This window comes from Oncorhynchus kisutch, linkage group LG6 (assembly GCF_002021735.2).
Source record: "Oncorhynchus kisutch isolate 150728-3 linkage group LG6, Okis_V2, whole genome shotgun sequence".
In the NCBI taxonomy this organism is placed as follows: domain Eukaryota; kingdom Metazoa; phylum Chordata; class Actinopteri; order Salmoniformes; family Salmonidae; genus Oncorhynchus; species Oncorhynchus kisutch.
In genome coordinates this window covers 54025326-54050400 of record NC_034179.2, presented here as the reverse complement: position 1 = coordinate 54050400, position 25075 = coordinate 54025326, and the positions used below count along the sequence as shown (strand labels likewise).

At 40.6% G+C, this 25075-nt stretch overlaps 3 protein-coding genes across 5 annotated transcripts in view; 2 read left to right on the top strand and 1 right to left on the bottom strand.

Annotated features, from left to right (window-relative positions):
* LOC109892985 (RAD50 homolog, double strand break repair protein) overlaps positions 1–10953 on the top strand; it is a 48876-nt gene extending 37923 nt beyond the window's left edge. For all 3 annotated transcript variants that reach the window (XM_020485936.2, XM_020485934.2, XM_031826939.1), the window contains 4 exons: positions 7285–7370; positions 7781–7926; positions 8066–8199; positions 10318–10953. In XM_020485936.2, the coding sequence (XP_020341525.1) occupies positions 7285–7370; positions 7781–7926; positions 8066–8199; positions 10318–10504 (553 nt within the window). In that variant the 3' untranslated portion in view covers positions 10505–10953. The remainder of the gene's footprint in view (positions 1–7284; positions 7371–7780; positions 7927–8065; positions 8200–10317) is intronic.
* A 44-nt stretch (positions 10954–10997) lies between these two features.
* Positions 10998–12227, top strand: LOC109892987 (uncharacterized). The gene is made up of 4 exons (XM_020485937.1): positions 10998–11255; positions 11413–11475; positions 11649–11750; positions 11896–12227. The coding sequence occupies exons 1-4, from the start codon at positions 11097–11099 to the stop codon at positions 11995–11997; spliced, it is 426 nt and encodes a 141-aa protein (XP_020341526.1). The 5' UTR covers positions 10998–11096; the 3' UTR covers positions 11998–12227.
* A 7124-nt stretch (positions 12228–19351) lies between these two features.
* LOC109892174 (POU class 4 homeobox 3) lies at positions 19352–21261 on the bottom strand. Its single transcript, XM_020484613.2, has 2 exons — positions 21142–21261; positions 19352–20851 (listed from the first exon to the last, which is right to left on the bottom strand). The coding sequence occupies exons 1-2, from the start codon at positions 21259–21261 to the stop codon at positions 19955–19957; spliced, it is 1017 nt and encodes a 338-aa protein (XP_020340202.1). The 3' UTR covers positions 19352–19954.
* Positions 21262–25075: the final 3814 nt, after the last annotated feature.

The window sequence follows — 25075 nt, the reverse complement described above, 5'->3', positions numbered from 1 at the left end:
TCAACTGCTGTGCGTAATGCTCCTGTTTTCAATAGTTTAGGTGTTGATGCCAGGATATGTGACACTAATCAGGACTCACTAGTCATGCTTATGTGGGTGAATTATCCTACCACAAAATGTACAGAAGATCTTTTGACATTAAGTGAGTCATTACATGAAACTGTTTCTCTGCCCTTCAAGATAATACTTGAGTTTACAAGTTTTCACTCTGTGCAACGGGGTAATTAGCCTAGATCAAAATCTTTGTCCTCAGGCCTGGAGGGAAGCCAAAGTAATTCCGATACCCAATGGTGGTAAAGAGGCCTTTACTGGTTCTAACAGCAGACCTATAAGCTTGCTGCCAGCTTTAGCAAGCTGTTTGAAAAAATAGTTTCACCAAATACAATGATATTTCTCTGTAAACAAATTAACAGATTTTCAGCATGCTTACAGACAAGGGCACTCAACATGTACTGACTGCACTGACACAAGTGACTGACTGGTTGAAAGAAATTGTTAATAAGATTGTGGGAGCTGTACTGTTAGATTTCAGTGCGGCCTTTGATGTTATTGACCATAACCTGTTGTTGAGAACTTAAGTGCTATGGCTTTTCAACCTCAACTCTGAATCTACACTATGGCAATCTATCTAATAAAACTCAAAGGGTTTTCTTAAATAGAAGCGTCTCTAATGTCAAACATGTAAAGTGTGGTGTACTGCAGGGCAGCGCTCTAGGCCCTATACTCTTTTCTATTTTTACCAATGACCTGCCACTGGTATTAAACAAAGCATGTGTGTCCATGTATGCTGATGATTCAACCAAATACGCACCAGCAACCACAGTTAAAACCTGTTATGGCAAGGCGTTCCCCGAGGGGACCCCCCCCCCCCCCCCATTCAGCTGAAAAGGTGGAATTAAAAAATATTCTTTAGATATATTTAACTTTCACACAATAACAAGTCAAATACAGCAAATGAAAGATAAACATCTTGTTCATTTACCCATCATGTCCGATTTTTTTAAAATGTTTTACAGCGAAAATACAACATTTATGTTAGACCACCACCAAATCAAAAAAGATACACAGCCATTTTTCCCAGCGAAAGAGTCACAAAAGCAGGATTAGAGATAAAATTAATCACTAACCTTTTGAAGATCTTCATCAGATGACACTCATATGACATGTTACACAATACATTTATGTTTTGTTCAATAATATGCATATTTATATCCACAAATATCGGTTTACATTGACGCCATGTTCAGAAATGCCTCCAAAATATCCGGAGGAATTATAGAAAGCTACGCCAGATAACAGAAATACTCATCATAAACTTTGACTGAAGATACATGTTCTTCATATAATTAAAGATACACTGGTTCTTAACCTCTTGCTCCTACCTGAGACGAAAACGTCCCACCTAGACATCTGGAAATGCAAATGCACTACGCTACATGCTAATAGCACTCGTTAAAACTCAAACGTTCATTAAAATACACATGCAGGGTATTGAATTAAAGCTACACTCGTTGTGAATCCAGGCAACAAGTCAGATTTTTAAAATGCTTTTCGGCGAAAGCATGAGAAGCTATTATAAGAGAGCATGCAACACCCCGAAATACCTGAATGCTACGTAAACAAAAGATTTCGCGTAGCCGGCGCTACCCAAATAGCATAAATAAAATATAAAACTTTCATTACCTTTGACGATCTTCTTTGTTGGCACTCCTATATGCTCCATAAACATCACTATTGGGTCTTTTTTTCGATTAAATTGGTCCATATATACCTAAAATAGCCATCTATGGAAACTGTGTGATTCAGAAAAAAACAGTTTGAAAACGCTACGTCATTTTTTAAAATTAAAGTCGTCGATAAACTTTCACAAAACACTTCGAAATACTTTTCTAATCCAACTTTAGTTATCAGTAAACGTTAATAATCTATCAAAATGATCACGGGGCGATGTGTATTCAATAGCTCGACGATTTCAAATCATCTTCCAAAATCTCTCTTCCATACCTTCCAGTCGGAGACCGGATGGAAAGTGATCTCTCAGGTTGGTTTGACCAAGAAATAAAGACCCCAGAAATGACGAGACTGGCGACATCGTGTGGAAGCTGTAGGAATTGCAATCTCTGCCCTATGTAATTTAGTTTCCATTCAACAATAGGTGCAAGTGGCGGATTGATACTTTTTTCAGTGACCAGATTTTCTTGCGCTTTTCGCTGAAACACACGCTCTGTTCAAGTCAAAGCCGTGATTTAAGCAGTTTTAGAATACACACAGTGTTTTCTATACACACATACTAATCATATGCATATACTATATTCCTGGCATGAGTAGCAGGGCGCTGAAATGTTGCGCGATTTTTAACAGAATTTTCGAAAAAGGAGGGGGTCGACTTAAGAGGTTTTAATGCAACCGCTGTGTCAGATTTTTTTTTTAAACGTTGTGAAAAAAGCCTACCATGCAATAATCTGAGACAGCGCTCAGACGTAAATATATTTCTCCACCATGTTGGAGTCAACAGAAATATGAAATTACATCATAAATATTCCCATACCTTTGATCTTTCATCAGAATGCAGTGCAAGGAGTCCTAGTTCCACAATAAATCGTTGTTTTGTTCCATAGTGTCCAATTAGCTGCAATTGCTAGCACTTTCAGCTCACGTGCCCAAAAGCTGAATCTGGTCCAGGAGAACTCAGACGAAACTTCAAAAATATATATTCCAGGTCGAATAAACTGGTCAAACTAAGTATAGAATCAATCTTCGGGATGTTATTTTCATATATATCCAATAACGTTCCAACTGGATCATACATTTTCATCTGCAGCCAAATGGAACGATGGTGACATCAACAGACATGCGCCACAGGGAAATTGCATTCTGCCAAGACAGTGACTATTTCCCCTCCCATTCGGTGAATGTTCACACCAGAAGCTCCATTCCAAGTTCTACTGAATGAGGACATCTAGTGGAAGGCGTAGGAAGTGCTACCAGATCCATATCTTATTTGGAAGTGAAGAGGCGATGACTTGAAATTAGACATGTATTCAGAATTTCACTTCCTGTTTGGAAGATTGCCTGCCCTATGAGTTATGTTATACTCACAGACATAATTCAAACAGTTTTAGAAACTTCAGTGTTTTCTATCCAATAGTAATAATAATATGCATATATTAGCAATCTAGGACAGAGTAGGATGCAGTTCACTATGGGCACGCAATTCATCCAAAGTGAAAATACTGCCCCCTATCCCCAACAAGTCACTGAAACCCTTAGTTGCAGTCTGTTTTGGAATGGGTGGCCAGTAATAAACTGGTCCTGAACATCTCTAAAACTAAGAGCATTGTATTTGGTATAAATCATTCCTTAAGTGCTAGACCTCAGATGAATCTGGTAATGAATGGTGTGGCTGTTGAACAAGTTGAGACTAAATTACTTGGCGTTACCTTAGATTGTAAACTGTCAATGTCAAAACATATAGATTCAATGGTTGCGAAGGTGGAAGAGGTCTAGCCGTAATAAAGAGATGCTCTGCTTTTTTTTGACACCACACTCCACAAAGCAAGTTGTGCAGGCTCTAGTTTTGTCCAGTGCTGCAAGGAAAGACTTAAGTTAAGCTGCAGCTGGCCCAGAACAGAGTGGCACGTTTTGCTCTTAATTGTAATCAAAGGGCTGATATAAATACTATGCATGCCTGTCTCTCTTGGCTTGAGAGTTGAGTAGAGACTAACTGAATCACTTATTTTTTATAAGAAACACAAATGTGTTGAAAATCCCATTGTTTGCATAGTCAACTTACACACAGCTCTGACACACACTTATCCCACCAGACTTGTCACCAGGGGTCTTTTCATAGTCCCCAAATCCAGAACAAAGTCAAGAAAACGTACAGTATTATTTAGTGCCCTTATTGCATGGAACTTCCATCTCATTGATCAAATAAACAGCAAACCTGGTTTCAGAAAACAGATAAAGCAACGCCTCTCCCCTATTTGACCTAGATAGTTCGTATATGCATTGATATGTAGGCTGTGTGCCTTTTTTTTAAATGTATGTAGTTTTGTCCTTGAGCTGTTCTTGTCTAATGATGTTCTGTATTATGTTTTGTGTGGACCCCAGGAAGAGTAGCTGCTGCTTTTGCAACAGCTAATGGGGATCTTAATAAAATACCAAATACATATCTGCACAATGACAGTAATACAGTGCATTTGGAAAGTATTCAGACCCCTTTATCCACATTTTCTTACGTTACAGCGTACTAAAATGGATTTAGGTGTTTTTTCCCCCCATAATTAATCTACACACAATACCCCAGACTGACATAGCAAAAATAGTTTTTTAGGAATTGTTGCAAATTTATATAAAAAGGATATCACATTTACACAAGTGTTCAGACCCTTTACTCAGTACTTTGTTGAAGCACCATTTGGTGCTCAAGTTTTATGGGGGATATGACGCTACAAGCTTGGCAAATCTGTATTTGGGGAGTTTCTACCATTCTCTGCAGATTCCCTCAAGCTCTGTCAGGTTGGATAGGGAGAGTCGCTGCACAGCTATTTTCAGGTCTCTGGAGATGTTCGATCGGGTTTAAGTCCAAGCTCTGGCTGGGTCACTCAAGAACATTCAGAGACTTGTCCCGAAGACACCACTGTGTTGTCTTGGCTGTGTGCTTAGGGTCCTATTGGAGGTGAACCTTCGGCCCAGTCTGAGGTGCTGAGTGCTCTGGAGCAGGTTTTTATCAAGGATCTCTCTCTACTTTGCTTCGTTCATCTTTCCCTCGATCCTGACTAGTCTCCCAGTCCCTGCCACTGAAAAACATCCCCAAAGCATGATGCTGCCACCACCATGCTTCATCGTATGAATGGTGCCAGGTTTTCTCTAGACATGACTCTTTGCATTCAGGCCAAAGAGTTCAATCTTGGTTTTATCAGACCAGAGAATCTTGTATTTCATTGTCTGAGAGTCTTTTAGGTGCCTTTTGGTGAACTCCAAGCGGGCTATCATGTGCTTTTTACTGAAGAGTGGCTTCCTCCTGGCCACTCTACCATAAAGGCCTGATTGGTAGAGTGCTGCAGAGATGGTTGTCCTTTTGGAAGGTTTTCCCATCTCTGCAGAGGAACTCTGGAGCTCTGTCACAGTGACCATTGGCTTCTTGGTTACCTTGTTCAATCATTTCAAGGATGGTCAGTGGAAACAGGATGCACCTGAGCTCAATTTCGAGTCTCAAAAAAAAATGTCTGAATACTTATGTAAATAAGGTATTTCTGTTTATGTTTTTTAGTAAATTTGCAAAAACCTGTTTTTGCTTTGTCATTATGGGGTATTGTGTGTGTGTGTGTGTGTGGATGAGGGGGGTGTGTATTTAATACATTTTCGAATAAGTTTGTAACGTAACATTTGGAAAAGGGGATGGCAACTGAATACTTTCCGAATACACAGTGCAAGTACAGTGCATATATTAACATTCTATTGCCTTATCGATGGTAGACTGAATGAGTAGCCTGCATAAATGCAGGTCTTGAGAGGAAGTGACAGCTCAACTCTCTCACTGAGATATCATCTTCGTTGGCTTAGTGCCATCAGCAGGCAAGCCAGCAGCACAGCGGTGGTAGGGAGGATCAGCTCTCTGGTTCTTATCATGTATCCCATGCAGAGCATACAGTAGAGCCCATGAAATCAGTGTGAGTCAACCCTGTGAGTTTGCATTTAGTTGGAAGTGAATGAATGCCATTGTCTTTTGTCCATGATACTATTTAAAATATATATATATGCTACCGTTCAAAGGTTTGGGGTCACTTTGATATTTCATTGTTTTTGAAAGAAATCAAATTTTTGTCCATTAAAAATAACATCAAATTGATCAGAAATACAAATGACTATATTTTTATGGAATATCTACAGAGACCCATTATCAGCAACTATCACTCCTGTGTTCCAATGGCAACGTTGTGTTAGCTAATCCAAGTTTATCATTTTAAAAGGCTAATTGATCATTAGAAAACCCTTTTGCAATTATGTTAGCACAGCTGAAAACTGTTGTCCTGATTAGAAGCAATAAAACTGGCCTTATTTAGACTAGTTGAGTATCTGGAGCATCAGCAATTAAGCCTATTCCATGTGAGAAATTGCCAAGAAACTGAAGATCTCGTACAATGCTGTCTACTACTCCCTTCACAGAGCAGCGCAAACTGTCCCTAACCAGAATAGAAAGAGGAGTGGGAGACCCCGGTGCACAACCGAGCAAGAGTACAAGTCTAGTTTGAGAAACCGATGACTCACAAGTCCTCAACTGGCAGCTTCATTAAATAGTACCCGCAAAACACCAGTCTCAACGTCAACAGTGAAGAGGCGACTCTGGGATGCTGGCCTTTTAGGCAGAGTTCCTCTGTCAGTATCTGTGTTCTTTTGTCTGTCTTTTCTTTTTATTGGCCAGTCTGAGATATGGCTTTTTATTTGCAACTCTACCTAGAAGGCCAGTATCCCGGAGTCGCCTCTTCACTGTTGACGTTGAGACTGGAGAAGTCATTGACTAACATTTAGTGAGCCATTTTCTTATTTGGCCAATTGAACATGAAAAGTAATAGATTGATACGAAGGAGCTCTTGTCCCATTATGTTACCTAAACCAAGCCCAATGAGCTTCTCATGGTGATGGTAATCACAGCTTTCTAAGAAATTTACAGATATGGTCACATCCTGTAGATTTAATTTAGTAAGCAGAATAATAGTGTATTTCTGGGCATACCAAATGTCGCCGGGATTTCAAGAGAAACCGTAACGCCTGGTAATCTTTTTTTATTTGCACCCACCTAGAACTGGGTGACGCGGACAATAATCCATATCTTGATAAATTGACTGAATTGTCACAAACTAGAAATGGAATGATACGTTTAACATTAATATCCACAACAGTTACTATTTTATGATACCCTTAAATCTACTACTACCACTTTGAAATTTGTAGCTTTAAATGTCCTGTTAGCAGTCACCCATATTGGCAGACTTATTTAATTTCAAACTTCAAATTGTTTCTAGTATAGGCTACTCATCGTAAATAACTGTCAGTGAAAGGTCCTTTTTAAGTGGTCGGTGTCTATGTTTTACGGTTCATTGGCCCAGCTCTACACCCACCCAGTCTTAAAATCTGTATCCCTCTCTTAATCTTTATTTGAAGTTTTTCTATCACTTACTGGTAGGCCTATGTCTAATCCTGTTGAAAGGCATCAATGCCAATGTCATCTTATCCAGAGTTTTGCCCATTTTCAGTTGTACCCACTGTCCTCTTCTACAGAACCATAATGAAGTTTCACAGTATGAAGATGGAGGAGATCAACAAAATCATCCGGGACCTCTGGCGCAGCACATACCGAGGACAAGGTCTCTGAGCGAGTGTGGTTTTAGTTTAAGTGCTCAACTGAAATAATGTGCCTGCGTGAAATATATATTTCATAAATTGGATACTTTTATTGAAGTTATAACATTATCTCCAACCCCCATCCATCTTGTATCACTTTAGCAGGGTGTAGCAGTATGCTGTTTTAACAGGACTGCCCAATAGAAATTGTAACTAACCTGATTCAGTTTGTCAACCAACTTGTTTTTATAATCAGGTGTGCTAGATTAGGAGTGAGACCCTAAAGAGCGGTAGCTCTCCGGGAACAGGGTTGGGCAGCCCTGCTGCATAATGACCACTCTTTGCGGCTGTGTTGTCACCCCATACTGTATCAATTCATCATGTTATTATCGATTTTTAGTCTAAATGTTCTTCCTCCCTTGCTCTTCTCCAGACATCGAGTATGTGGAGATCCGCTCTGATGTGGATGAGAATTCTTCTGGGGCGGGAGTGAAGAGGAGGACCTATAACTACCGTGTGGTGATGGTGAAGGGAGACACGGCGCTGGACATGAGGGGTCGCTGCAGTGCCGGCCAGAAGGTGCAGTGCTGGATGCTTTACCTACTTCCTATAGCTCATGAGATAGCTATAAGAGAGGGCATTAATTATCCCCTTATGGATATTGGGGTGGCAGTGTGTTGGTAAATTTGATGACGTGTCAGTGTGCATGTATGTTTAGGTCCTGGCCTCCCTCATCATCCGTCTGGCTCTGGCTGAGACCTTCTGTCTGAACTGTGGCATCCTGGCCCTGGACGAGCCCACAACCAACCTAGACAGGGAGAACATCGAGTCCCTCGCACACGCCCTTGTGGAGTGAGTCCATTTGTCCAATAGCCTGCTACATCTGAATGGCAACATTTCCCCTGCTTTGAGCAAACTTATGCACTCCAAGTAAAGCTCAACTACAGTGAGCTCAAAGTATTGGGACAGTGACACTTTTTTTGATTTGGCTCTGTACTCCAGCACTTTGGATTTGAAATTATATAATGACTGAGGTTACAGTGCGGACTGTCAGCTTTAGTTTGAGGGTACTTTCAGCTTTAGTTTGAGGGTACTTTCAGCTTTAGTTTGAGGGTACTTTCAGCTTTAGTTTGAGGGTACTTTCAGCTTTAGTTTGAGGGTACTTTCATTCATATCGGGTGAACGGTTTAGAAATTACAGCAACTTTTTGTACATAGTCCTCTCCCCCATTTTAGGGAATGAAGGTATTAGGACAAATTCACTTCCATATTCCAAGCACACAATGTGACTCTACAAACTTGTTGGATGCATTTGCTGTTTGTGTTTCAGATTATTTTGCACCCAATAGAAATGAATGGTAACGACAGATTTTCACCTTGTCAGCTCAGGGATTCGAACTTGCAACCTTTCAGTTACTAGTCTTAACGCCCCAGGTAGCCTTATTGTGAATAAGAATAGAATATGTTACTAAACACTTTTAATGTGGATGCTACCATGATTATGGATAGTCCAGAGTGATGAATAATGATGAATGAGAAAGTTAGATTCACAAATATCATATGCCCAGGACATGCTGACCTCTCACCATTACAATAAGGGGGAGGTTAGCATTTTTTTTTTTGGGGGGGGGGGGGTGATATTTATGCCTCCAACTTTCTCACTCTTCATTATTCACTGTTCATTCAGGATTGTCTGTAATCATGGTAGTAGCATCCACTTGAATGTAGAAGCATTAAGAAACATATTCTCTTATTTACAATTAAAGTTGACTCCAAAATGACACATTATTTACCATTAATTTCTATTGGGCACAAAATAGTCTCAAACACAACCAAAACGAGCAGAAAATGCATCCAAGCATGATGTAGTCATTGCGTGCTATGAATATGGGACCAAATGCTTAACTTTTGACTACTTTAATACACATGTAAGTAAATGTGGCCCAATACTTTTGGTCCCCTAAAATGGCAGGACTATATACAAAAAGTGCTGTCATTTCTAAATGGTTTACCCGATAAGGATGAAAAAAAACTCTAATTAAAGCTGACAGTCTGCACTTTAACCTCAGTCATTATATAATTTCAAAACAAAATATTTGTCACTGTCCCAATACTTTTGGAGCTCACTGTATCTTCATGTAGAAACATTATGGGAAGCTTTCACAATTCCAGATTTCAGCTGTATAGTTCAGCATAGGACACGCACATTAATTCTAGTTGTCATCTAATTTTGCTGGGCCAAGTCCTTTGCAATCTGGAAACGTATCACCCCAGCAATTTTTGTATCATCTCATCTACCGCTGTCCCAAACCTAACCCAGAGTTTCTGACTGAACTGTCTGATTCAAACCTAACCCAGAGTTTCTGACTGAACTGTCTGATTCAAATCTAACCCAGGGTTTCTAACTGAACTCATCACCACTCTGTGCTCCTCCTTAGTGCTGTTGGGGGACTTCAACATACATGTTGACTCTGGCAATGACAGTTTTGCCACTGAATTCCTTGTCCTGTTTGACTCCCTTGGCTTGACCCAGCTTATTGACTTTGCACACATAATCGTGGTCACACGCTAGACCTGGTATAGCCCATCGGTATTACCATAGACAACCTGACTGGTTCAGACATTGGGCTCTCTGACCACAAAAGTAATATCTATTGATGTATCTAATATCGATTCCCTCCCCCTCTCTGCAGTTAGCGTACGGTCTTTTCATCATCTCAAATCCAGTCTAGTCTGGGGCTCTACCAGCCCTTATATCCAGCCCGCTGGAAGATGCAGTATGTCTATAATGACTCTTCTACACCTCTCAATGACTTGGCCCTCCTAAAGACCAGAGTAGTTTCATTCTAGCGCTCGGCCCCCTTTTAGTGGGTGTTGATTCGTGCAGTGGGTGTTGTCATTGAAGAAAAGTACGTTAATAGTATAGGAATACTATTGTACAAATATTTTGACACTACTTTTCTCTGCTCAGAATCATCAAGAGCCGCTCACGCCAGCGCAACTTCCAGCTGCTCATCATCACCCATGACGAGGACTTTGTGGAGCTCCTGGGGCGCTCCAACTACGTGGAACACTTCTACCGTATCAGGAAGAACATGGACCAGTGCTCTGAGATCACCAAGTGCAGTGTCTCCTCCCTCACCTCCTACCTGCACTGAGTGTCAGACACCATCCAAAGACTTGATTGATACTAGTCTATCAAGGCCATGATTGTTATAATAGGCACATGGCACTACACATTTTTATTTTAAAAAAAATATATATAAAATGCCTTAGTTGACTTGAGAGCAAAAAAAAGCTGCACTACAGTACTGTACTCCAGTTGGCGTTGGGATCTGTGCCTAAAGAAGACCATAGTAGTTTCTGTTCGCTTCCTTTGATTTAGGAGGGATTTCTGTTCTTTGGCAGGATGAAGTTAATTGGTAGATAAGACCTTGAGGCCCTGTCGTTGATTACCACTTTTATCCGGTATTCGGCGAAACGCCTCTGGTCTTGGTGACGCTTGCTAATCAACCACATCTCAATCAAGATATTCATAATGTGTCTCAAACTGTATATTTGAGTCTGTATCAGCTGACACTGCAATAAAATGTGTGGGGGGAAAATATCCTGGGTCCTGTGTATAAATAATCTGTTCACTGAGTAGTCCTCACATTTGGCATTAAATTATTACCTGCTGCACCTCAACTTCTCTGAAGTACAAGGACTTCTTTAGTACTACTTAGCTTTGGCAAATCAACCCAACCAAAGATGAAGACGGCGATCCTTCTCCTCTCTGTTGCGATGGTGCTATTTGACTCTGGAACTCTGCCGGCCAACGCTGCAGCGCACCGGCAGCATAGAAGTCACGATTCCAATTTAGAGGCAATTATTAGCCTGGCCGGACAATACACACACACTCTGTCAGAGGTAAGAGCTGATCAAACAGCTACAACAAACTTTGGGTTAGCTTGTTGACAATGGCAAAGAGCCACGCTGTTCTTATATTCTATAGGATTCCTCTGTCTTGTTGTTTTGTCATTTTAAAAGTGTGCAACAAACCTCTCACAGTTGTCTTTTACTCCAGGAACTTCTGGAAACATTACTCGTAGATGTAACACATTTGACTGCGACCACCACAAAGTGCAAGGTGATGTGACTAAATGTTCTGCCCCCTTAGACATTTTGGTGTTAATAAGATCATATGTATAATTGAAAAATATTTAGTTGATGTAAAAAAAAAAATGTAAAAAATATATATGTTTATGTATGGCGCTTGAATATGTGGAAACTTTCGTGAACGAAACAAATGTTATTTTACAGGAGTTCTTCTGCGAAGCTGAGACAATCTTGGCCTCCGTGAAAAATGATGTGTTTGGTGAGGAGGGAAAGATTGTCCGACATCTGAGGGTTTACAACAAACTTGTAAGTTACTAAAGTGTTCTATTAATAAAGCAGCTCATTGACCTGCAGTGGTTTCTCCCTCTTAAGACGTGACCAAATGAAGGCACATGCGCTGGGTGAGAGAGTGTCTTTGGTGTTGACGTTTGATGATGCTCTCTTATTACAGCAGAAGTGCACCGTTGTGAAGAGCCAAGACAACCAGGTGGAGCTGAGGAGACTTCTCCTCGACCTAAAAGAATGTGGCCAAAAAATCAACTCCAAACCATGAGATCTACACCATCTCAACACAATGCTAATCTGCTTATTTATTGTTTGTTGACCGTTTTATTTAAGTTTAAAGTGGCGTTAAATGACTTTACCAAGGGAAGTATTTTAATTATATAATGTTTTTTTATTTTACCTGAGTAGCATATTGATAATCTAATGCACACCTGTTAATAATATGCATCATTTTATATTACAATATTTGTACTGAAATAAAGGTTTTTCATGACTAAAGTTCAAAGTCTTGTTTTTAACTTACACATTTTCCAGGATTTCCATGAATTGTCAATGGTCAGGTTAGACTGGTCATTAATTTCCACTGAAATGGCAGGGCTGGTGTGAAACAGTAGCTAAACTTACTAACATCTTACTCAACTGTATTCTCATGGCCCTTGAAATCGCCATTACTTTGTGTTTGCTAGCCATGATTTGATGTGAGATGCTCTACATCTATCTGGTGGGGCATACTGTAAATGCTGGGACTGAAGAGCTTTTGAAGTGAATGCACTTTGCCACTCCCTTCCTTCCCTGGACAATGATCACTGAATTGATGCAAAGTGAGCTCTGAAGGGAGGCCATACAGTAGAGGCAGCAGGAGCTTCACTACTGGCATGCAACCATTCATGTGTTATCTCATTACTACACTGAACAAAAATATAAATGCCACATGTAAAGTGTTGGTTTCATGAGCTGAAATAAAATATCCCAGAAATGTTCCATACGCTCAAGTTCTCGCAAATGTGAACAGATTTGTTTTCTTCCCTGTTAGTGAGCATTTTTCCTTTGCCAAGATATGCCACACCTGTCAGGTGGATGGACGATCAAGAAACTGATTACACCTCATTACACAGGTGCACCTTGTGCTGTGTACAATAAAATGCCACTCAAATGTGCTGTTTTGTCACACAAACAAAATGCCACAGATGTCTCAAGTTTTGAGGGAGCATGCAAATGGCAGAAATGTCCGCAAGGGAATTTAATGTTAATTTCTCTACCGTAAGCTGCCTCCAACGTCGTTTTAGAGAATTTGGCAGTGCATCCAACCGGCCTCAACCGTGCACTGCGTGTGCGAACGGATTGCTGATGTCAACGTTGTGAACAGCATGCCCAATAGTGCCGGTGGGGTTATGGTATGGGCAGGCATAAGCTACAGACAACGAACACAATTGCACTTTATCAATGGCACTTTGAAAGCACAGAGATACAGTGACAGATCCTGAGACCCATTGTCGTGCCATTCATCCTCTGCCATCACCTCATGTTTCAGCATGATCTGTACACAATTCTTGGAAGCTGAAAATGTCCCAGTTCGTCCATGGCCTACATACTCACCAGACATGTCACCCGTTGAGCATGTGTGGGATGCTCTGGATCGTCATGTACGACAGCGTGTTCCAGTTTCCTCCTATATCCAGCAACTTCACACGGCCATTGAAGAGGAGTGGGACAACATTCCACAGACCACAATCAACAGCCTGATCAACTTAAGTGTCGTGCTGCATGAGGTAAATGGTGGTCACACTAGATACTAACTGATTTTCTGCTCCGCTCCTACATTTTTTAAAGGTATTTGTGACCAACAGATGCATATCTGTATTTCCAGTCATGTGAAATCCATAGATTAGGGCCTAATGAATTTAAATTGACTGATTTCCTCATATGAGCTGGAACTCAGTGAAATCTTTGAAATTGTTATATGTTGTGTTTTATATTTTTGTTCAGTATAAATAAAACCAACAGCTTCCTCCCTCTGTTGTCACTGCCACTTTTTACAGTGCAACACTGCGGCCTGCTGGTGGTGCTTCTCACTGACCTATGAACTCATTGAGGCAGAGAGAATATGACTATTCATGGAGATACTAAATTATTCAGCTTTGCTTAATATTTCATCATTTGTTAAAGGTAAACATGGGTGAGATACATTTAGTTTGATATATTCTGGAGTGTTGAGCATCCTTGCCTGCCCTTATTTGTATGTCTCAAGGAAACCTCTTTGGCTTAGCTGCAGAGGTCACACTTAATTTGGATAGTCCATCTGTAAATGCTCTACAGATGGTCACACTATCAACAAACTGTCTGTTGACAAGCAACTGCTTGCTAGGGTTAGGTTTAGAATAAGGGTAAGCGTTAAGGTTATGGTTAGTAGATAGTTGAAATGTTACTGATAGTCTATAGAGCAGTGTTCCCCAACTGCCGGCCAATTTACCCGCAGGTGATTTTATTTGGCCCCCCCCAAAAACAATTGAGCAAGAAAACAAAGATTATGTTAAAATATATTTATTTTTTGACATAAAAGACTAAAAACACCCGAAAATCCACTCCAATACATTTTAATTTTGGAAATCTATTACAAAGTATTCCCACACATAATAGAGATGTGATCTAATACAAATTTAAGCAAGGTTTAAAATGATGTTTTAGTCCAATGTTATCTGTTTGGGCTTCTTGCGGTCAATTTGCAGTCTAGAAATGATCTGTAATTGTGTTCCGGCCCCCTGACCATCCGCTCGAGAAAAAATTGGCCCGCAGCTGAATGTGGTTGTAGCTTTACAACATCTACAGATGAACTATCCAAATAAGGTGTTAACTGAATATGAAGGAAGGTTTCCCTCTCCCTATCTATCTTTCTATAGTACAGTTAGGATCACAATCCCACAGGGAATCCCTGATAAAACAGTAATGAGCTGGTGCCCAGAGGCTATGGAATCTGCCCTTCGGTTCAATTTGATCACACAGGCTTCCCAGATCGATTCTGATCTGTGCAGGTAGAACCACATATAAAAGCCCCACATAATTGAGCTCAGGAATACTAGCTATTTGTACGCCTCACCCTGATTCATTGGCAGGGTTTTTCATCTTGTGCTTTGGGGAGTTTAGCCCCAGGGCAGCCTTCAGGCCTGGGGAGCAGGGGACCAATGACTGCATCTGCTGTAGGATAACCCGGGGCCCCTCTATGGACTCGCACTGTTTTCATGTCTCTTCAAAAGTCGGTCCATGGAGAGTGACAGCATGAACTCCTGACAATAATGTGCCTGCAGCCCACTCTAGTGCTTTGGTTTGGACGCTTTCTATGGGCGCCTGTTGTCACAAGACCTTACTGTCAAACTCCACAGGTCACAAAGTGAACCCATCTGATGTGATCGACTTGGAGAAGTAGAGGCGTGACAAGATGGCCGTGCTATTTTGAAAGCTTCTTACCTTTCTCCCTCTCTCGGTTCACTTTTTGGATAAGATTTCTAAAGACTGTGAAGAGATGTGTTCATCTGGTTTCTGCTTTCATGAGCTCTTTCAAGTGCTTTTCTGAGGAAATCACGCCAGTGTGAGTTATTTCTGAGTGGGTTAATCTCATTTCTCAGGGCACTTTTATAATGGAGCGCTGTTAAATTATGCATGCGGTGTATAATACTGTTATTGGGGGCGGTGAATTAAGCAGGTGGTATCCCAGGCTATATGTCCTCTCAGAAGCCCCCTCTCCTCTGACTGTTTAAATTGGGTGGCACAGTGAAAGAAGACATTCAAGCATTGTTTCATACACTTGACTGTAAAACAAAACTACAAAATAGAGAAAGAAAATATACTTATGCTCTTGGCTTTGCACATATTTATCATTTCATGTGAGCTATAAGAACAGATTTAAATGTGTATCTTCAGTACTGTGTTTTCCCTAGTAACAAATTGTATCCAAACAGTGATGGTAACTACAGATAGCGAATTGCACACATGCAGCAGCACACATTTGCATACTGTCAAATTTTAGAATTTAGGTGTTCGGTCCAAGGGTAACCATAGATTGTAGTCTGGACTGTTGTGAGTCTCTGTTGTGCTGGTGCTGAAATGAAGAACAGAGTATCTGTGTGGGAGGTCAGGGGACAAATTGCCTGATATAACCAATGCACCATGCATAATGTAGAGGCCATTCAAGAGCCTATGGAGAGAGACAATTCTGGGCAGCTAGCTGTATTGTTTAGTATTAAGAGAGAGGAAGAGGTTCCATGTAGCCCAGTTAATATTTCAGTGTGCTTAAAAAAAAGATATCATATGTTGCAAAATGCATCATACTGTGACACTTTCTGTGTTTTGAAAGTTCTATATCTTGAAAACTTGATTGCTGACATGCAAAACAGTTTGGGACTGTATCAACAGTGGACTAATGAAACAAATACCCAAATATAGATTGAATGGAATTTTTTACAATTTATTTCCCAGTAGAAGAACCTTTGAAATAGTTATGTAACAAGGTTCCTCACATGTAGAGATTCTAAAAGTGACAAAAACAATCCCCGCCTGGGTGTCATATGTACTGTATGCAACTGGTTAGTACTGTACAATATGTATGAATGTACACGGATATGATGGTAGCCAAGGTGGGAAGGATTGTTTTTGATAATGTTGGTAAATTATACAGTGGCCATGGCAAGTATCCACGGTCATACATACACACCTTTGTCACCTTTGTTGAAACATCTCAATTAAATGCATTAACCAGAGAGAAAGGTTCATGAAAAACCCAGGCTGAGGGAAAAGGCAAGTCAAAGAAAAGTGGGGGGTAGAGAGAGGGAGGACATGGAAGGAATAGAGGACGCACGAAGTTCACATTTGAAGGGCAGCCTCGTGTTTCCTAGTAACAGAATCCCTCTGGATGACTCGATGACATGCTTGGGAAGAGCTGTGGGCTGATTCCTGGAATGGCTTGGCATGTGATAAAAGTAGGAGAAGGCTAATAAAATGCACAGAGGTAGCTGTCTGCCTCCAAATTAGTCACATTCTCATTTGTTGCTACTGGCACTTTATGAATAATTGAGATGGCGGTGTCTTGGTTCTGCCATCGCCCCTACCTACCCCACTCGCTCTCCTCACAGGGACTGCCGAAGACTTAACCAACCAGGATAGGCTAAGAGGGAGAGGAGGGGTGTACAGTGCAGAACACCGTCCGGGAGTCAGTCTGCCGCAATTAAACAGTGCTCTCATCCCCATTCTGTCGAGCACCGTCTCTCACCAGTCCATGAAAACATCCCAAGCAACCTTAACTCTCTCTCTCTCCCCCCCGTCTCTCTTTCTCTCAAACACTCACTCACTCACACCCACAAATGCAGACATAACAAGCCCACCACCCACCACATCAAAATGTAATATTTGATGATTCAATTGATGTGGTCCAAATATATATTTATAAGTCAACTTATGAAGTTCTAAAGTTATCTAAGTTATTAATTATGCAATACCTTAAATTTTTCATAAAAAAATATTGTTCCTTGACTTTGTAAAAATACTCTTAAGATTTCAGAGTCTTATTTAAGTTATATTTCGCAGCAAAATTTTCAATTGAACCCAAGTGAAAATGCACATAGGAATGTTTAATAAATAAATATGCGGGGGTAGTGCAGCTCAATTATTGCATGAGAAATTGCAATACTTTCCAACTGGGAATGAATAATAGAACGGGCCTCACTCGCCACATGCTCCCTGTCTTTGCTAACCTTCAGCTCAACTTACCTCATAGCAAGAGGTTTATGATATCAATAGGGGTATTACAGCGATCAATAATTTACACACGCTTCCTAGCCCAAAAAATATTTAACCTTCCTCTCCAAGTCATTTCTTTAACATTAATATGGTACATCTTCAGACATTGGAAGATGAAATATATTCTGAAATTCTTTAAAGTTTGTAAAAATAAAAAAAACAGAAACACATGAAAACAATTATAACAAAACAGTTAGATTGAACAATATAAGCATTTCACTTTTTGGTGAAGCTTATTTATCCTGATTTAAAACCAGGATAAATAAGCTGCAGCCACATATCACATGTTCCCAAGACACAGAACAAGAGAGAAAATGTCCATTAGGTTATCCTCATGAGCAAGTATACGATCTATTATGTTGCTTTTGCCCCTCCTTCAAATTCTCCTTTATTAAAATAAGTTACGCATTGCCTAAGCAATTAATCACATTTTAAGATCAAAGAGAACATTACAAATCCACAGATTTTATTTTCAAATGCAAAATATTGATCCTCTGGTTAAAATATCCAAGAGAGCCTATTACACTTGGGAGAATACCGTGCGTGGCCTGTAACTTCAGGTTATAGTGAATAACTTACAGTATATTTAACAATATGTTATTTTTGTTTTTACTTAAAATGAATATATACATCGAATTTGCACAAATTGAATCAAATAATGATTTTATTTAAAGTCTCGACCTGCTGTTCCACTTTTACAGAAAAAATATCCAATACTAAATGACTCATACAACTGCACTTATTCATCAGGAAGAGAATAAAGACAAATATAATGAAGTGAGTTGGTATTATTACAAGTTCAAACAATAATAGTAGTTTCACATACTATTTCAAACTCCTGTTGTATTGTTATTAGTATAATAATATATTTAACTTGAGTACAAAAACTCAGAATATAAAGGGGCAGGGGGAACGACACACAGATAAAAAACCGTGGAAAATTCTCTTGACTTTCGTACTGGTTTAAAAGATACATTGAAATCTTCAAATCCTTACCTGGCATTGTGAGAGTCCCCTCTATCCCTCGAGTCACGAGCTCCCATACACTGTCAGCCCTCCACACAGCTCCAAGCTTCGTTTTATACCAATATATAATTAATATTGCATCATCATTACTTAATAATTTCAAACCCCACGATATTACCCAGTGACACAAGGGCATTAATTATTAACCAATCTAATTAGGACCAATGTCCTGGTAACAGTGCGTCAATGAAAGGAAAACATAAATGATATGTGCATATAATTGTTGCATTGTTTTTGACTTTGGTTTATCATTCAGCAATGAAATATGTACTTTTTTTCAATCATATTTATGTGCTATATGAGTCGTGTTTAATCGCAGCAGAGAATTGGGAATTCCTAAATTAAACAAGTCATGTTCTCTGTGAAACTCATGGTTTTACAATGATTGTATCGCCTGTATCTTGAGGCAGGATTTATTCAGACCAGGAACAAACCCTGAGTTAATACTCCCCTAGTCCAACCCGAGAAACAAAATAGATAGTATTGTATTTAACTATCATAACCTCACACAAATGGCAAAATTACTTTAAGCTCAACCTAAATGTTTTTAAATTGGTAATAGCCTGTTGTAATAGTGGTAATAGCCTGCAAATGTCTAATTCTCTACAGTTGGACTAAAACACAAAATAATCATGCAAAATTTTATCGAAATAATAAATTGCTGATTCAATGGAATTTGAGAAAATATTCAATGATTTATTAATGAAGTTTGAACGTCACTCATTTTGTCAAGTGAAATCCAAGAGTGAAGAAAAATACTCATAGTATTTCAGTGATACTCCAAACTGTTTTACATTTTTCACATCAAAATAGTCCATGACAAAATATGCCGGTTCGACATGCCTTATTAAAAATTAGCCTATTAAAAAAAATCTACTCGTGTTGCGTCATAAATAATGTGAATAGTATTTGCCTCGTTTACACACAACGCTAAATAAAGTTCAGCTAGTTCACAAAGAGAGCACATTTATTAGCATTTTTTTGGTGGTTGTGTTACCCCTATGCAGTGAACACACATTCATTCCATCTTAAATATGAATCCTAAACGTCAAAATGGTTAGTGTAATTGATTAAATTGTCCAAACAACTAACAGGTTTTATGAGCATTCAACAGGACATATCACACGAGAGAGAAGTCATGTTCTTCCTCTATTTGTTAGGCCCTATAGTTTAGTTATGTGATTGAAGAGGTGTTATAGGCAGTCATATAATCAACAACGAACATTTCCTCCAAGAGACCTTTAGCACGATACGTTTAATTCCAAACTAAACAACAGGACAAAAAAAGTGAACGAAATAATTGAAATTTAAATAAATCCTATAGAGTCTCAGTAGTAAATTCCAGTCAGGCATGAGATGTTGATAGATCCCCGTTATCTCTTCAAAATGTCGTATTTTAGGCATTATTTGAACTAATGCACAGCAGAATATTTCATCCTTTTCTGTTTTTGCCGTTGGTTGCAAAACCACACACGAACCACGTTCTTTTTAAGGTCCAGTTTTTCAGCAATTGCAGCTATTTTTTCCGAAGAGGGACGGGGCTGGATAGCAAAATATGCCTCCAAAGATCGTTTCTCAGGTGCGGCTATCGACGTGCGTTTTCGTTTGCGTTCGTTGCCATTGAAAAGATCTGGCTTGCTGTTTTTCTCCCGGTAAGCAGCCTCAGCCTCCTCGAGCCAGGCTTGGAGGACAGGTTTTAGCGCAATCATATTATTGTGAGAGAGGGTGAGGGACTCGAACCTGCAGATAGTGCTCTGGCTGAGAGAGCCCACCCCAGGTATCTTCAGGTTAGCGAGAGCTGAGCCAACGTCCGCCTGGGTCACCCCAAGCTTTATCCTCCGTTGTTTGAACCGCTCGGCGAAGGCTTCCAGCTCCCTAGGATCCGACTCCACGTCGTTGACACACGACATTCCGTTGTGCACAGACAAGGAGTGCGGATGACCAATGCCCATAGCTTGGTGAAGGTGACCCATGGTCTGGAGGTGGTGCTGGTGGGCTTGAGTGGCCATCATAGAGGAATCCGGAGCCCCCATCCCGCTCACAGAGAGACTGGACGAGATGTGATCCAGGAGATCCCCCTCCAAGCTCTGGTTGAGGTGGTGGTGGTGGTGGTGAGGGGTCAGGGTAGTGGAGTGGGTGATGGGCACCGTAGAGGAGTTGGGGGTGCAGGGGACACTACTCATGGTATGGTAAGTCACGTCAGGCTTGAAAGGGTGACTCTTGCCGTGAGAGACAATGTCAGCAGCCGCCAGAGCTTCCGCGCGTGCCAGTGAACTCTCATCAAAGCAACCGAATATATTGCCCTGAAGCTGCAAGCAAGAGTGCGCATATTGAAGTCAGTGGGGAATTCTGTCAACTCAAGATTAAAAAACATTTCAGGAACAGGGAGAACCCTCTTCAAAGCACAGGTCATAAAAATTTATATGAACGTAGCAGCTTTGCTTAAATAGACATGTGGATGAGAGAGAGGGAGGGGTTGTGAGGGAGAGAGAAAGAACAAGGACGGTAGTGGATAATAAAGTCCTTCTGATCCACTTAAAACCTTTTAAATGTCTATTTTTTATTATACATTTGTGCCTCAAATAAATGACTAACATACCTGCGGGGCAGGCAGACACACCCTGCGCATGCCTTCCGAACTCGCGTGCAGGCCAGAGTATTTGGGCTCCTGCAGCACCGGGTGCATAGAGAAATGCTGCTTGCCGTTCATGGTCATCATCTTCGTTGCGCACCTTGCAGGTAAGTGGCCCTGACATAGAGGCAGGCTCGGTTCTCTGGCTCGCTGCTGTTACTGAGCTATTTCAATTGGCAGAACCTCCCGGTTTGTCTCTCTCTCTCTCTCCCCCCACCTGCCCCTTCACTCAACTTACAAGTTACAAATCATGGGAATGGCCTAGGCACTGCGCGCAAGCGTGATGCGCGCTTGGAAGTGAACGCAATTAAATGGCCCATGAAACAAAACGTTTGGGCCTATTAGGCATGTCCCACTGGGCGCAGACGTCATTTCAATAATCTCAATACCTTACTGTATCTAGGCCTCTGTATGTCTACATTAACTTGTGGTTCCAGGCTTAATGTAATGAACACAGAGAATATAAGCAGTCTATTTTTCTTAATTGTGTCATGTTTCTTCTCTCTTTGCATCAAGGATAAAACAGGAGAGTTGTTACCTTCAAGCACCAGTCTCGTGATTCCCACAGTTAAATGAGGGAACATGGGCGTTCACATATTCCACACGCTTACATTGTAAATTCGTTTTTGTTGTTGTTGTATATCCCCCTTCCATTGAGAGTGAGGTCACGGACAGGGCTCAACAATTGTTGACCGCGACCATGGAGCAATTAGAGTTAAGTGCCTTGCTCATGGGCACATCGACATACGTTCCATCTAGTGGGTTCCGGGATTCGAACCAGTGACCTTTCAGTTACTAGCCCAACGCTCTTAAACGCTAGGCTACCTGCCCCATCCAGTCTTCAACAATCGGAGGGTGAGGCAAATTAATACCACACAAGTTGTGTAACAAAAATGACATTTTGAAGTGTGTAGATGAAATAGCCAACACAAATAGAATTCCCTTACCCAATCAATTTATGCTGAGAATCTGAAACTGTGCAAAATGCAATTTATGCTGAGAATCTGAAACTGTGCAAAATGGAATTTATGCTGAGAATCTGAAACTGTGCAAAATGGAATTTATGCTGAGAATGTGAAACTGTGCAAAATGCAATTTATGCTGAGAATGTGAAACTGTGCAAAATGGAATTTATGCTGAGAATGTGAAACTGTGCAAAATGCAATTTATGTACTAAACCTTTTTCAAAACATTAAAAGAAACAGAAATACATTAAAACATTAAAATACATTAAAAGAAACAGAAAAACATTGTCACACTTTTCTTCATTGATCAAACTTTCTAATTATAGATGAAGAACAATTGTACTTCACACTACATACTTTTTCAAAAACGAAAGAGCAATCTATTTCGCTTGTAAATATGATTTGGTTTATGTATAAATCCCATGACTATCTCTCAAGCAACAGCTGGTAAATTGATGTTAACGACATTATTTGGATATGAGTTAACAGAATATAAAGTTTAAAGTTTGATTTTCACTGGCCAGTTACTTTAACAATTATTCTGAAACTACAGCCCTCTCCTATTTGCTCATACAGGTAACTGCCAAAAGTTAAAGAAACACCAACATAAAGTGTGTTAATAAGGGCGTTGGGCCACCACGACCCACCAGAACAGCTTCAGAGTGCCTTGGCATAGCTTTTACAAGTGTCTGGAACTCTATTAGAGGGATGTAACATCATTCTTCCATGAGAAATACCATAATTTGGTGTTTGTTGGTGGAAAATAATCTCCCATATGTCTTCAATTAGGTTGAGATCTGGTGAGACACACACTTTATACCCCTTATGCTCATTTGGCTGAGTTACCAAAGGCAAAGGCCCAATTCTGATATTTTTTTCCACTAATTGATCTTTTGACACGTTAGATCTTTTTACCTCAGCGCTTTTTCAGAGCTGATCTGATTGGTCAAAAAACCAATGAGTGAAAAAAATATCAGAATTAGGCTGTTAATTGTTAATGTTAATTGCTACTACAATACTTTTGGCTTTAGCCTGTTGGCTATCTGGGAAATACAGGTAGCTGCCAAAATAAAGGCAACACCAGTAAATTAGGTATATATCCTGGCCATGCTGCTTTTCCAGTTTCAACTGACCTGAGCCCTAGGACCATGCCCCAGGACTACCTGACATGATGACTCCTTGCTGTCCCCAGTCCACCTGGCCATGCTGCTGCTCCAGTTTCAACTTCCACCTGACTGTGCTGCTGCTCCAGTTTCAACTGTTCTGCCTTATTATTATTCGACCATGCTGGTCATTTATGAACATTTGAACATCTTGGCCATGTTCTGTTATAATCTCCACCCGGCACAGCCAGAAGAGGACTGGCCACCCCACATAGCCTGGTTCCTCTCTAGGTTTCTTCCTAGGTATTGGCCTTTCTAGGGAGTTTTTCCTAGCCACCGTGCTTCTACACCTGCATTGCTTGCTGTTTGGGGTTTTAGGCTGGGTTTCTGTACAGCACTTTGAGATATCAGCTGATGTACGAAGGGCTATATAAATACATTTGATTTGATTTGATTTGGTATACAAGTATACTGAAAGCAGGTGCTTCCACACAGGTGTGGTTCCTGAGTTAATTAAAGGGATACTTCTGTATTTTGGCAAAGAGGCTCTTTATGTACTTCCCTGCAGTCAGATGAACTCGTGGATACCATTTGTATGTCTGTGTGGGGTTTGAAGGAAGTTGCTAACTAGTGCTAGTGCAATGCTAACTAGCGTTAGCGCAATGACTGGAAGTCTATGGTTATCTGCATGCTAGCAGATACCCATGGACTTCCAGTCATTATGCTAAAGTTACTTAGCTTTGGCTTGCGAAACTACACCTAATTCCTTCATACTCGACATAGAGACATACAATCGATATCCACAAGTTCATCTGACTCTGGGATGTAGATAAGGACATTGCCAAAATCCTGAAGTATCCCTTTAATTAACGCAGGAACCACACCTGTGTGGAAGCACCTGCTTTCAGTATACTTGTATACCTAATTTACTGGTGTTGCCTTTATTTTGGCAGCTACCTGTATTTCCCAGATAGCCAACAGGCTAAAGCCAAAATTATTGGACTGACCCAAATAGTGATAACTTTTATGCTGATCATCCAATAGGACACACACTTGTTATTTACAGATATGTCTGGTCTTAATCCTCTTCATTGCATTGGGATAGTGTCAGTTCATGATTATCTACATTGGCTAAATCTGATTACTGGATCTTGTAGATACATAAGGCACCTACACACAACAGCAATGTTGGCTGGGCAGTACCTTGCTCTGCTCTCTATCCCCCATCCAGGTGAACACCTGTTCTTAGTGCATTATATCTCATGTGGCAGGCTGACTGTCTCTCCCAGCAGTAGAAAGAAGAGCCAGGCAGGCCAGTGACACAGTGCTTCCATCTGATCCGAGCCACCTTTCCTCCGGTTCCCCAGACAGTGAATAATTCAGCAGCACAGTGGCAGGCATCCATTACCACATTGGCATGTTCTTATTCATTATAGAGATTAAAACAGGCAAGGTCTTTTCTCACAAGGACCTGTTGCGAGAGAGAGAGAGAGAGAGAGAGAGCACCTTGGCAGGGTACATAGTCTTTTTGTATACAGTAGGCCTACTTTAAGGGAAGTCAGACTCCTCGAACTCCCCTTTATACTTGTATCATTGTCAAGCTGAGGTGCAAAGATGTTCAGAGATTAGTTCTGAATACACAGTACATTGTGTTATAAATCCATTGTGTCAAAAGAGCACCTTCCTAAAACTTGCTTGATGTTGTTGAGACGGGGATGGGGATAGGGAAGATATTTCATTGGGGTTCAACAGTTAATTCTGGCGTCCCAGAACCACCCCCCTCTATACCTACCCAGTCTCCTTCCCGCTTACTTTGGGACCCAGCTGGGGTAT

Coding starts and splice junctions, on each gene's coding strand:
- LOC109892987 (XM_020485937.1), top strand. CDS start 11,097: ATGAAGACGGCGATCCTTCTCCTCTCTGTTGCGATGGTGCTATTTGAC. Junction 11,476..11,648: donor CGACCACCACAAAGTGCAAG/GTGATGTGACTA, acceptor GTTATTTTACAG/GAGTTCTTCTGCGAAGCTGA. Junction 11,751..11,895: donor TGAGGGTTTACAACAAACTT/GTAAGTTACTAA, acceptor CTCTTATTACAG/CAGAAGTGCACCGTTGTGAA.
- LOC109892174 (XM_020484613.2), bottom strand. CDS start 21,261: ATGATGACCATGAACGGCAAGCAGCATTTCTCTATGCACCCGGTGCTG. Junction 20,852..21,141: donor TGTGTCTGCCTGCCCCGCAG/GTATGTTAGTCA, acceptor TCTTGCTTGCAG/CTTCAGGGCAATATATTCGG.